At 44.4% G+C, this 14140-nt stretch overlaps 1 protein-coding gene across 1 annotated transcript in view; it reads left to right on the top strand.

Annotated features, from left to right (window-relative positions):
• The window catches only part of ZFHX4 (zinc finger homeobox 4), a 214008-nt gene that overhangs the window by 195164 nt on the left and 4704 nt on the right, over positions 1-14140 (top strand). Inside the window, exon 11 of the mRNA XM_004697739.2 lies at positions 3-3217. Within this exon, the coding sequence (XP_004697796.1) occupies positions 3-3217 (3215 nt within the window). The remainder of the gene's footprint in view (positions 1-2; positions 3218-14140) is intronic.

The following is a 14140-nucleotide window of genomic DNA, read 5'->3' as shown; positions in this document are numbered from 1 at the left end:
CCGCCGCCGCCGCCGCCGCCTCCTTCGGCTCCTCCACAGGTGCCTCTGCCGGTTTCTCTGGACCTTCCCCTCTTTCCACCCATCATGATGCAGCCTGTGCAACACCCCGCCCTGCCCCCGCAGCTGGCCCTGCAGCTGCCGCAGGTGGACGCACTGTCCGCAGACCTCACCCAGCTTTGTCAGCAGCAGCTGGGTCTGGACCCCAACTTCTTACGACATTCTCAGTTCAAACGCCCACGGACAAGGATCACGGATGACCAATTAAAAATCCTGAGGGCGTATTTCGACATCAATAATTCGCCCAGCGAAGAGCAGATCCAAGAAATGGCAGAAAAGTCTGGCCTCTCCCAGAAGGTTATCAAACACTGGTTTCGAAATACCCTTTTTAAGGAGCGACAACGAAATAAAGACTCCCCGTACAACTTCAGTAACCCTCCGATGACGGTGTTGGAAGATATCAGAATTGACCCACAGCCCACCTCGCTGGAGCATTATAAATCTGACGCATCGTTCAGTAAAAGGTCCTCCAGAACAAGGTTTACTGACTACCAGCTGAGGGTCTTACAAGACTTTTTTGACACAAACGCTTACCCGAAGGACGATGAGATTGAACAGCTCTCCACGGTCCTCAATCTCCCTACTCGGGTCATCGTTGTTTGGTTCCAGAATGCTCGTCAGAAAGCGCGGAAGAGTTATGAGAACCAAGCAGAAACGAAAGATAATGAAAAAAGAGAACTCACCAATGAACGGTATATTCGAACAAGCAACATGCAGTACCAATGTAAAAAGTGCAATGTGGTGTTCCCCCGCATCTTTGACTTGATCACCCATCAGAAAAAGCAGTGTTACAAGGACGAAGACGACGACGCCCAAGATGAAAGCCAAACCGAAGATTCCATGGACGCCACCGATCAAGTGGTCTATAAACATTGCTCGGGCTCGGGCCAGACTGAGACCTCCAAGAGTGCGGCGGTGCCTGCAGCCAGTTCTGGCTCGGGCACGAGCACCCCCTTGATTCCTTCGCCCAAACCAGAACCCGAGAAGACGTCTCCAAAACCTGAATATCCTACAGAGAAACCAAAGCCGAGCGACTCCTCCCCTGCTTCTCAAGGCACCAAACCAGCCCTGCCATTCGCATCCACCTCTTCAGACCCAGCGCAGGCCTCCCTGGCTCAGCCACAGCCACAGCCACCGCTGCCCAAACCAGCCCAACTCATTGGCCGACCTCCTTCAGCCTCCCAGCCCCCAGTCCCTTCCAGCCCCCTGCAAATGCCCATGACTTCGCTCCCCAACAGTCTACCTCCACAATTACTACAATACCAATGTGATCACTGTACCGTTGCCTTCCCCAGCCTGGACCTGTGGCAAGAGCACCAGCACATGCACTTTCTTGCTGCTCAGAACCAATTCCTTCACTCGCCATTCTTGGAAAGGCCCATGGATATGCCCTACATGATCTTCGACCCCAACAGCCCCCTGATGGCTGGGCAGCTGCTGAGCGGGTCGCTCACCCCAATGCCGCCCCAGACCAGCACCTCCCACGCCGCGGCCGCGGGGACGGTGGCGGCGTCCCTGAAAAGGAAACTGGATGACAAGGAAGACACCAACGGCAGTGAGAAGGAGGGCGGCCACAGCGGCGAGGACCAGCATCGCGACAAGCGCTTGCGGACCACCATTACCCCCGAACAGCTGGAAGTGCTCTACGAGAAATACTTGCTGGATTCCAACCCTACGCGGAAAATGCTCGACCACATCGCACGGGAGGTCGGGCTGAAGAAGAGAGTTGTCCAGGTCTGGTTCCAGAACACTCGAGCGCGAGAAAGGAAAGGCCAGTTCCGGGCCGTGGGCCCCGCGCAGTCCCACAAGCGCTGTCCCTTCTGCCGCGCGCTGTTCAAGGCGAAGTCGGCCTTGGAGAGCCACGTCCGCTCTCGGCACTGGAGCGAGGGCAAGCAGGCAGGCTACAGCCTGCCCCCCAGCCCCTTGATATCAACAGAAGACGGGGCAGAGAGCCCACAGAAATACATTTATTTTGATTACCCATCGTTGCCATTAACTAAAATCGATCTCTCGAGTGAGAACGAATTGGCTTCCACCGTGTCCACACCTGTGAGTAAGACGGAGCTGTCGCCGAAGAATCTTTTAAGCCCTTCCTCTTTTAAAGTCGAATGTTCTGAGGATGGCGAGCATTTAAGTGCTCCCCCGGCGGAGGCTGGGTACGATCAAAATAAGACTGATTTTGATGAGACGTCGTCGATTAATACGGCCATCAGCGATGCCACCACTGGAGACGAGGGGAACGCAGAACTGGAAGGCACCGCGGGCAGTTCGGGGGACGCGAAGCCAGCCTTGTCTCCCAAAGAGCCGAAAACGCTCGACACGTTGCCCAAAACAGCAACCACCCCGACCGCCGAGGTCTGTGATGAGAAATTCCTCTTTTCTCTCACCAGTCCATCAATCCATTTCAGCGACAAAGATGGTGACCATGACCAAAGCTTCTATATCACGGATGACCCCGATGACAATGCTGACCGCAGCGAGACGTCGAGCATAGCTGACCCGAGTTCGCCCAATCCCTTCGGATCCGGCAACCCTTTTAAATCCAAAAGTCACGATCGACCAGGCCACAAGCGTTTCCGAACTCAAATGAGCAATCTTCAACTGAAGGTCCTGAAGGCCTGCTTCAGCGACTACCGAACTCCCACCATGCAGGAGTGTGAGATGCTGGGGAATGAGATTGGTCTGCCCAAGCGCGTGGTCCAGGTATGGTTTCAAAATGCACGGGCAAAGGAAAAGAAATTTAAAATTAACATAGGGAAGCCTTTTATGATCAATCAGAGCGGAACGGAAGGCACCAAGCCAGAGTGTACTCTCTGTGGGGTGAAGTACTCCGCTCGCTTGTCCATCAGAGATCATATTTTCTCCAAACAGCACATTTCCAAAGTGAGGGAGACCGTTGGAAGCCAGCTTGATCGGGAGAAAGATTACTTGGCTCCGACCACGGTTCGACAGCTGATGGCCCAGCAAGAACTTGACCGCATAAAGAAAGCCTCCGATGTGCTGGGCTTGACAGTCCAGCAGCCGGGCATGATGGATGGCGGTTCCCTCCACGGCCTCAGCCTGCCCGCAGCCTACCCAGGACTTCCTGGGCTCCCTCCGGTCCTTCTCCCAGGAATGAACGGTCCGTCTTCCTTGCCTGGATTCCCACAAAATTCAAACAGTAAGTTCTTTTCGGGAGAGTCACCCTAGCTCATTCGTATCATGTAGCCAGACACAAGTAGCCCAGAGGAGCTCGCTGGTACCTGGAGTCCTTTCCATTTCAGTAAGTGAGAACGCAACATTGGGATTTCACATATGCGGTTGGCTATCACAAATAACCAGAAAATAAAACAACCAGGTAAAGTATAAAATAATGGAAACGAGATCATGGTATATTGCCCGGATTATGTTAATTTTATCATGACGTTCCTACATCTTAAAAACATCGATGAGTTTTATATCCTAATCTCAACAGTGAGTTCAGTAGGTATTTGAGCCCGTGCTTGCCATCCGAAAGCGGAACATTGAAGATGTATCGCTGGTGACTTAGTTTGTGTTTTTCCTTTTTCCTTCCCCTGCCCTCCCCCTACCCCCCCAGAAAAGAAGAAGTTGGTTTTGTTTTGCTCACCTTCACAGCTTCATAGCAACAGGGACTTCAAATGTTAAGGGCCCTAGTGGCATAGTTGGTCAGCAGTTCATATCCACCAGCTGCTCCTTGGGAGAAAGATGAGGCTTCTGCAACCAGAAAGACTGGCCGTCTCAGAAACCCAAGGGAACAATTCTACTCTGGAATTGACTCCATGAGAGTTGGGTTGTTGTTGTTGTTGTTTGGCCAAAGGAAGTCACTCGCCAGTGTACCTCAAAAACAAAAACAAAAATGAAAAACCAATCATTGCCATCGAGTCGATTCTGACTCACCCTTAGAACTGCCTCTATAGGTTTCTGAGACTGTCATTCTTTCTGCGAGTAGAAAACATGGTGGGTAATAAAGCTTATTTTTTAAGTTGAACTACTAAGAACATGACTTCTGTGATCATTTATAATTTATTATGGCTATAAGATCATTTTTGCAACATCCATCGTCACTTGTTATTCATAAATCCATAGACCTAGCAATAAAACGTAACAATATATTAATGCCATATCGTGGCTCTTACCCTCCCCCCTTTTCAAAGCCAGGGTGTCTAACTAAAACCTGAGCAATGCTGAAAAGTGATCTGAAGTCCCTCTAGATGCTGAATCCTCTTCTGTGTTCGTCCAAAGAGAAGTCACCTATGCAGGTTAGATTTTGTAAATTAGTGCGGACATCCATTTATATCTGCTGAAAATCTTAATATTTATTGTTCTAAGCAGCCACAAAACCAAACATATAACACAAGTTTGGTATCACTCAAAATAGAAAATAACATGTTTCTTAAATTTTTAAAATAAGTTTTATTTTCTAAAATAATAGTAACCTACATTGTATAAAGAGAAAATATTACATTCTAAAGAGATTCCAAAGAATATATTAATTACTTATAGCTAGAGAGGTTCCAAAGCACATAAACCTCTTTTATTTTATTTCCATTTTCACATACTGCACTGAATTCTACAGACATTCAACACATCATAGTCCATCTTCTTCTTACAGAAAGCCAAGCTGCCATTGCGATCTTAGAAGGATAGTCCTCTTGTAGCTTTTACCTTGGGAAACATGAACACAGTGATGGAAATCAAGTGAACTCAAGATCACTGTACTCAAAGCTCCCAGACTGCCCTGCCTTGAATGCCTTAGAAGGATGCATAGAGGATCTATTTGTATAAAAACATTTCTTCAATGGCCTTCACTTTATCATACCAACTAACACCCCACTACCAGAGTACTTCGGGCTTAATCATCTGGATATTCTTGGCCCCTTAAATATTTGTGTTGTAATGAACATGTTTTGTTTAAGTCAGTTTTAATTGTTTTGAGGACAATGCAATGGCTGGTTTTATTTATTTATTTAAATTATTATGGTTTAGTGTTTTTTCCACTTCAAAGTTCCATATCATATTTCATTGATTATTAATTGCCACATGGAAGAATGTATATGTGGAAAGAATCCAATGATCAGTTGTATAAGCTAGAGGGTTCTGATATGTTAAAACCAAAAAAGTTTTTTTTTAAAAAGACCCAAACACTGCCATAGAGTAGATGCTAACTCATAGCGACCGCATAGGACAGACTGGAACTGTCGCTGTAGTTTTCTGTGATTGTATCTCTTGACAGGAGTAGAACGCCTCCTCTTTCTCCCCAGAAGTGGCTGGTAGTTTCAAAATGCTGACCTTGTGGTTAGCAGCCAATGCGTAAACAATTGAAGTCACCATGCCTTTAACATATACTGGTAAGTATGCTTTGATTGATGGTGACAAAGTTATCACCTTCTTAACTGGTGGTCAGAGCATTTTGTTTCTCTTTCCACAAGACTGTCCAAGCCTTTCCTTGGACAATGGATCCTCTGGTCCACCAACCTTCGTTTGTCACACTGGTGCTGCTACCCACAGCATCTATATGATAAGACATGGGTAAGGAAGACAAATAATATATTTATGAAATATTAAATTAGCCTTTTTTTTCTTAAATCTACACCCCATAAGTATAATTTATATCCCACTCCAAAATATGGTGTTATTTTTAGGGATACACTTTGAATATGTGACTTGGACCCATTTATGAGGTATGCTGGGAAGATATTGAAAGCAGGCCTTTAAATATAACGTGTACTAAGCAATTCAGAACTGCCACATCTGTTGTCACCTTCCTAAATCATGGACTAAAGCAGATTGGAGAATGCTGTAAAGGTAAAGGGTCAATGAACACCGCTACCTACTGGCATCTTTAGTTTCCATTGAACCAATATTTTAGTTATAGTAGATTATAAACGTTAGCGCAGCAGAGATGTCACATGTGTCATGTGGGCCACATCACAGAGCCCACGTTTCTAGTCCATACCCTTTTCAGCTTCGTCTTGCTGTGGGTAACGTTCAAGCGTTTCACCGCTCACAGAGCAGAGCTGTGGTTCTCCACCTTTCCATCATCGTCAAGCAGAGAGCTCCTTTGCTGTGTGGGCGCACAAGCTAGGTGAAATCAAGGGGGAGAAAAAAGACTTCATAAATAAAAGATTTCTGGATTTCTCATATGCCCTGTGTTACTGCTGTCATGTTTCATTTTTAGGGATATATTTTGAAAATATGACAATCCCAAATTAGGCCCATTTGAATAGGATTTACTTACAAAAAGACATCATGTTAGAGACATTTCATCCTTTGAGAGGTACGTTTCAAGGCTGTGATCCTAAAGAAATCCCTTTTACAAGTTCCCATATATGTGATGTGCTATAGTGAGTCTAATTCTAGAAGCTATACATCAAACAGTTTAATTGCACTGTATGTTTTAATATTTTTCAGCGTCTTTGGGGGTAAGTTAAACTTTGTTACAGAGAGGGTCTCAATGACTTGGAACCGACTCTATGGTACTTAACAACGACAGGTAACGTTATGTCTCCAGGTCATCCATGCACAGTTTCTTCCACGCAAAAATCCATTTCAGCAGCTCTCTGTGATCAGTGGATAGCTGAAGATGTTCTCTCAGTAATATGTTGTCTCCGTCTCATTAGGATCACTTTGAGAAGAAGGTCCAGTCACAACAGTGACTTCAAAGGGACCCGCTGCCGAGGTTGTTACATTTAAGGCAAAGAGCTCAGCTCAGAAGGTTATGGCAACTCTTTTGGAGTTGAAAGAGGTGATCCTGATCCTTTTTATCGAAGGACCCAGAGGACAATCAAGAAGGATGTATGAGGAAGAAATTTTAAAAATTGAAAACGGCCTTGATGAGAAAAAGGCCAGGAAAGTTGTCCCAATGAATGTTTTTTCTCACATGATCATGCAGCTGCTCATTCTTCAGGGGTAACATGAAAGGCCCTACAAGATGTTTGTTAGGCAACTACCCCATTCACCCTACACACCTGATTTTGTCATTGAGATTTCCTTTTGCTCCCTAATGTTAGACAGCATTGAAAAATAATGTGATTTTCATTCTTGGAGGATGCCCACCATGCCCTGTGCACAGAGTGCAGCGGTTCTCAACCTGGGGCTCGCACGACCCTTTCACAGGGGTCGCCCAATTCATAACAGTAGCAAATTGACAGCTATCAAGTAACAACAAAAATAATTTTATGGTTGGGGCTCACCACAACATGAGAAATTGTATTAAAGGGTCGCAGCATTAGGAAGGTTGGGAACCACTGATATAGTGCAACGGGAAGAGTGCACAATTCTTTGGGTGAAAGGTTACGGAGGCGAAAACAGTGCTTTGAGAAATATATAGACTTACCCACTGCCATTAAATGAATCCTGACTCACAGCCACTCTACAGGGTTTACAGGCTGTCACCCTGTCCAGGAACCTCTTCTTTCTCTCACGAGCTGCAGGTGGGCTTGAACCTCTACTGTTGCTGTCAGCAGTCCCCGTACTTACCCGGCAGCATCACTGGAGCTCCTTTGTATAGACTTAGATGGAAGATATGTGGAGAAATGGTAACTTTACCTTTTGATGATTTTTCTTCACACAGGCTGCTATGATTTTGTAGCAAGACATTATTGAGTTTGAGTTTTCCTTATACATTTCCCGATGTTAGCATCCATTGTAGCTCCCCTGATTCGTGTTCTGGTAGTATGCCAGTTTGAACTCTCACAAGACTTTCTTGCCAAGAACTCTTGAAATGATGTCACTCCTCAGAGTCCCTGAGACAGGCCTTAGAACCATCAGGTGTGTCACATGTTTCTCCTGCCTGAAAAGCCTGTATCTCTGTTTCACTGCTTACTATTACTCATTTCTTTTGGGGGGGTCTTATTTCTTAATAAAGTGAATTTTCTACTTTAAGATTTTCCCACACTAGCCTTTTTCTATCATGATCACATCATCATAGATCAAAAGGGGAAAGTGGCAACATAAATGCATGCACCCCTGTGCTGGAAGCACAAAGAACTTCAAAAGCACGTGGTATCCTTTATGGCCTTAGCCTTTTGGGGCATTTTATTGAAGCAGAAAAATGATAAATAGAAAAATGATTTGCTATTCTATCTTTAACTGGTTGAGATGATCATTTAAACCAGTGTTTGGTTTTTGTGTTTTGTTAATGCTTGAAAGTACTGCCCTGCCGGGGTGCTGGGTCCTTAAGTAGAAGTTTAGAACATGCCTACTTGCCTGTCTATTGGGGGTAAATCTAGATAAGAGTAAGTCTTTAATAATTTCAATACAATTGTCTTTGGGACCACGGACATACTTTTTTAAAAATTTGAACTTGAAAAATATGTTTTCCCTCAGAGCTCGAGGTCAAAGGAAAGTGGGGCACAGGAACTACAACTTAATTGCCTTGTAAGGTGGGCCTTTCCTCCTTACATATTACTTTATGAATTGGCACAGTTTCAGGAAAATAAAAACAAGATGATGGTAGAATGAGATTATTCATTGCAAGAACTTTTTCCTCCCTCCTCTCTCTCTGAGTGAAATGCCTAAGTAAATTCCTATGTGAAATTTCTAAGAAGTGGAGTAGGAGTTGGAGGCGAGAAAAGAATTTATTTTTCACATTTTAACTCACTAATAAACATAAGAATTGCCATTTAGCTTGGAGTTGCCAAACTTTTTCTGCTACTTTCTCTATGGTGATGAAGGTTCGGTTTTTCTCTTCTCTAAGTATTTCTGGTATTCAGTATTTAAGTAGGCTATTGAACTTTGGATGACACATTTTCTTTTTCTATTTTTTTAACTCTCTTAAACATTTCTTAGGTTGTTTTGTTTTTTTTTAATAATTTTATTGGGAGCTCTTAGATTTCTTCTCACAATCCATACATTCCTCCAGTGTGTGAAGCACATTTGCATATAAGCCACCTTCATAATTTTCAAAGTATTCTTGTCCCACTTAAGCCCTGATATCAGCTCCCCATTTCTTCTCCCTCCCTCCCCTGTCCACCCACCCTCATGAACCCATGATAAGTTATAGATTTTTTTCCATATCTTACATCATCCTCCATCACCCCTCACCCACTTTTCCATTATTCGTCCCCCTGGGAGGGGGTTCTAGATTGATACTTGTGATCGGTTCCCATTTTCTCCCCCTAACCCTCCCCTAATCCAACTGGTATCTCTACTCTCCTAATTGGTCCTGAGGGGTTTATCTACCCTGGATTCCTTGTGTTGTCGGCTCTTATCTGTATCAGTGTGCATGTTCTGGTCTAATCTGATTTGTAAGGTAGAATTGAGGTCATGATAGTGGGGTGAAGGAAGCACCAAAGAACTAGAGGAAAATTGTGTATTTCATCAGTGCTATACTGTATCCTGACTGGCTCATCTCTTCCCTGTGACCCCTCTGCAGGGGTGGCATATTTTCAATTTTGTCTTTTGGTAGTGGTGGGCATTGACTTATTCATATTCTTTTCATCTGTATCTGTATCTTTAGCTCTAACATTTTTACTCAACAAGTGACTATTTAAGTCACTTTACTATTGTAGAGGTTAATTCTTGAAAATTACTGGTATTCTTTAGAAGTCTGGGTATCACATTCTTCTAAAAGTATCCATTACTTCATTATACGACCTCTACATAGGAGATTATAGACCCCATTTGTAAAGTCCGAATTACCTGTTCCTCTTGGTATCATTGCTAATATTCCATGCTATGGCTATTGCTATTTCTCCATGGCTTTAGTTCCTCCACATTTCTTTTATATTCTTATATCAGAGAGAGATGCTTAACCAGCCATGCTTTTTGATTTTGGGGGAAAGAAATAGCACTAGATAGAAAGAAACCAAACCAAACCCCTTGCCAGTGAGTGGCATTGGGGGTCGCAGTGAATAAAGAAAATCTACTGTCATGAGTCCCCTCTCCTATCTAGCCTGCTCGCATCTTTCTCCTGCACAGAAATTGGTAGGATTGTAAAAATGGCAGCCACCCAAATCACGGAGCCCCCAAGTTGAACAGAAGGTGGATGTGCTCACTATGAACTGAAGTGTTTGCGATTCAAATTCAGCAACGGACCCCTGGGGGAAGCTTCTCCTCCTGCAGTCAATAAGTGGAAATCTCAGGGAGCAGGGGCATAGTCCGCGCACGTTGGGTTGTCATGATGGAGCATTTATTTGAGGACAAGTGGGTTGGGTTCATTTTTTTTAAGCTGTAACTAACAGTATAATTTCAACAATATGAGGCATCCTCTTCTGTCCTCTCAACCTGGATCACTCAAGCCTGAAATTCTATAATTAGATTTTAATCCCTTTGATTTATTACATAATTGAATGGAAAATAGCATAGCGTATCATGAAATCAGAATATCAGCAGGAATCAGCCTCAAAAATTACATAGTCTAGTGTGTAGTGAGTCTTTCCAATAATAAGGAGCCCTGGTGGTACAGTGGTTATATGTTGGGCTTTGCACTGAGATGTCAGCAGTTTGAAACTACCAGCCGCTCCATGGGAGAAGGATGAGGCTTTCTGCTCCTGGGTCTTGGAAAGCCATGGGGACAGTTGAATCCTGGTTGCCATGGGTCAGACTTGTTTTGATGGCATTGAGTTTGGTCTTTTTAGGAGTTGTGCATCTATATCTTTGGTTCTTTTTCACAAATGAGATTTTAGAGGGAAGAAAGCAAAAAGAAGATAAAGATACCAGATATAGTAGCGCAGGGAAAACACAGCAAGGGGGTTGAGGGTGCCAGTTTTACCTGGGGCCAGGCCTCACTCTCAAGAATAGAAGAGACTGGGGGTGCAGTCGTTATGTGTGGACTGCAATCTGCACGGTGGGCAGTTCTAAACCACCAGCAGTCCCACGAGAGAAAAACTTGGCTTTCTACTCCGCTAAACAGTTAGAGTCTCGGAACCCGCACGGGGTCACTATGAGTCAGCCTGGAAAAGATGGCAAGGAGTTTCGAGTTTTGATTTCTCATACCAGGAGCCCTAGTGGTGGTGTTGGGTCAACACTAGAAGGCTAACCACAAAGTAGGTGGTTGAAACCCACCAACTGCACTGCCGGAGAAAGAAGAGGCTGTCAACTTCTGCAAAGATGGACAGTCTGGGGAAAGCCTAGGGGTCAGAGTTGACTGGATGACAGTGACGTGTTTTTTTATTGGGGCTTAGTGATTAAAGCACTCAGCTGCTAACCCCAAGGTCAGTTGTTGGCACCCACCAGCCATTCTGTAGGAGAAAGGGGTGACGGTCTGCTTTGGTCCACGTTTACAGCCTTGGGAACTCTCGGGAGCAATTCCACAGGCACACCTCAGAGAATCTGCAAGTCTGCTTCCAGACCGCGGCAATAAACAGAATCTCACAACCGAGGGAGTCGCGCGCAGTGTTTGGTCTCCCAAACCAAACCAAACTCGCTGCCATCCAGTCAATGCTGACTTTCAGGGACCTAAAGGGCAGTGGAGAACTGCCCTGTATGGATGTAAAAGGGCCCATCTTTCTCCCCAGGATTGGCTGGTGGTTTCAAGCAGCCAGACACATAACCACTGCTTAGAAAAGTTATGTTTATACTACCATTTAGTCTTTTACATGTGGAATAACATCATGAAAAAATGGCAAAGTTGTGAAGATTACCAAAGCTTGAAATAGAAACCGGAAGTGAGCACGTGCTGTGCTGTTGGGTAAAGAGTGCCAATAGATTTGTTTGCCTGACCTGAGGTTGGCACAAAGCATCGAGTTGAAAAACCAAAGGCAGGATTTGGGAAGCGCAAGAACATGAGGGTGCCTCTCCCCTGCCAGCTGTCACTATGAGTTGGAATTTAATCGACAGCAATGGGAACCATCCTAAATTTGATTGAGGATCAGGGAGTGTACTCATTCATTCCTACCACACTGCTCCATAGTTCGCACCATTATTATTAAACTTCAAGTGCGTTGGCCACACGTCAGTAAAATTGGAGTTTCTTCTGCTACAATATTAATTTCAAAAATGTTCTTTAAGATGTTGAGTCTCTGAATTATTTGAAAGATTCAGTTAAGGTCGGAACAAGAGTTTGGTGCCCTCTTTCCCTCCCCCTCGGTCTACTGGGAGCCCCGGGGGTGCTGTGGCAATTGCGCTGAGCAGCTCAGGGAAACGGCAGCAGTTAGAACCCACCAGCGCCTCCTCCTCGGGTGAAAGATGTAGCCGGCTGCTGCTTTGGAGGTAGACACCTTGGGGAACCTATGGGGCGGTTCTAGTCTGTCCTTTAGGGCTGCTCTGAGGCAAACTAGATTCAGCAGCAGCAAGTTTTGTTTCATGATTTGGTTTAGATCCACCATTGAGTCGTGGAAGCCTCGGTCAAGTCCCCTCAGATCTCTAGAAGTCAATTCTCTTATTTTAAACATGGAATGTTCAGTGTCTATCCCTTCTGACCTGTGACGCTGGGGAACATATTGGAACTTGAATAGGAACTCCTTAAAGAATATCACTAATACTGCTGCAGAAAGTATCCCAAAGCAGTCCTAGAGAAGAGCTGGGTGGGGTAAGTTTAAAAAGAGAAACAGTTAGAAACAGAAAAAAAAACAAGCTCACAACCATCAAGGCTACCCTATAGGACAGGGCAGAACTGCCTCTGTGGGTTTCTGAGACCGCATCTCTTCACGGAAGTAGAAAGCCTCAGCTTTCTCCCTCAGAGAGGGTGTTGGTTTAGAACTGCTGATCTTGTGGATCGCAGCCCAACACGTAATCACTATGCCTTCAGGACCCCTTTGCCAGCAATAAGCTAAGGTAATGAAGAAAAACATGATGAGGCTCAAGAAGGGAGTGATGGTGAGGACCTCGATGTATCTCAAATGCTGAGACTAGCAAAAGCTATCTCAGCTGGATAAAGACCAATTAAGGAGCTAAAGTTTTTTTTTCTAACTAAAGAAATAAAACAAGTGTTTTCCATGCCACTTAGTTCTCATTTCTAACACTCAAATAATGCATTTAACATAGAGGTAAAATTTGAACCAGTATTAAGAGGACAATCTATTAACTCGTAGGATCATCCCCACTGCCACTGTGCACGGATCACTTAAACGCCATTCATCTCCTCGCATTTGGCAGTCTTTATAGGAATCCGCTAGTACTGAGTGTTCTGTCGATCAAGCATGAGCCACATCAGTCACTCAGGCTTTCCATTTGTTTCTTTCACTATCAACTAGTTGCCTTTAAAAATATCTCCAGGAAAGACACAGATGTTTACTATTCCCTCTTCTATCTTGTACTGTCTGTTAGCTTCCCAGCTCATCAAAAATGCTTTGTAATACATTATTACCAGCCCCTGCTCTATATTGGGCACTTGAGATCTAGCAAATATCTTTCACTTTACTATAGGAATCAGAGGGTACCCACATGCATGCGCCTACTGAACGCCACATTTCTTTCTCTAATGAGGTGAGACTCTTCTCTGGATAGTACAAGCAAACTAAAAAGATGCTTGCATAGGAAGGTACTAGCTGAGTGCTAATGTATTCCATTCCTGTCAAGAACTGTGAGCACTTTTTGGATGATAAAACTGCACCCTCCAAAATGAAACCAGGCCTCCCCATCCTCCCTTGTGAAAATGAACCATTGTGACATCACAGCTTTCTGTTCTGGGTGCCTCCAATGATCACTTAATTACTATATCATCCCCTTTAGGAGCCCTCAGGGTACAATGATTCAGCTCTTGGATGCTAACCAAAAGGTCAGTGGTTCAAACCTACCCATTGCTCCATGTTAGAAAGATGTGGTAGTTGACTTCCATAAGGATTTGCAGCCTTAGAAACCATATGTGGCAGTTCTATTCTGTCCTGGCAGGAGTTGGCATCCACTCATTGGTAGTGGACTTGGTGGGTTTCTTTGTGTTTGTTTCTTTATCACCTTCCCTATCAATGTAAACGTGGGGTTTCTTTTATTAGAAAGAACAAAGATAGATTTCATCTTACTTGATAGCGAATTACTTTTAGTGAACATGGTAATTACCAGATTGCTTAAGTGAAGAACAAACGGGTCTACTTCTCCAGAGAGAAGTTACAATCTGGTTAACAAGAATAACAGTCACCTCTGTTATTTGTGAAGGTGGTTTTTCTCCACACGTGTTATAATATGAAAGTCATTTGCTTTCTCG

The sequence above is a fragment of the Echinops telfairi genome, unplaced genomic scaffold, assembly GCF_000313985.2.
Source record: "Echinops telfairi isolate 266 unplaced genomic scaffold, ASM31398v2 ScPeMD7_1;HRSCAF=3_0, whole genome shotgun sequence".
Taxonomy (NCBI): domain Eukaryota; kingdom Metazoa; phylum Chordata; class Mammalia; order Afrosoricida; family Tenrecidae; genus Echinops; species Echinops telfairi.
The sequence above is the reverse complement of the archived record's forward strand: the minus strand, read 5'-3'. Positions and strand labels throughout refer to the sequence as shown.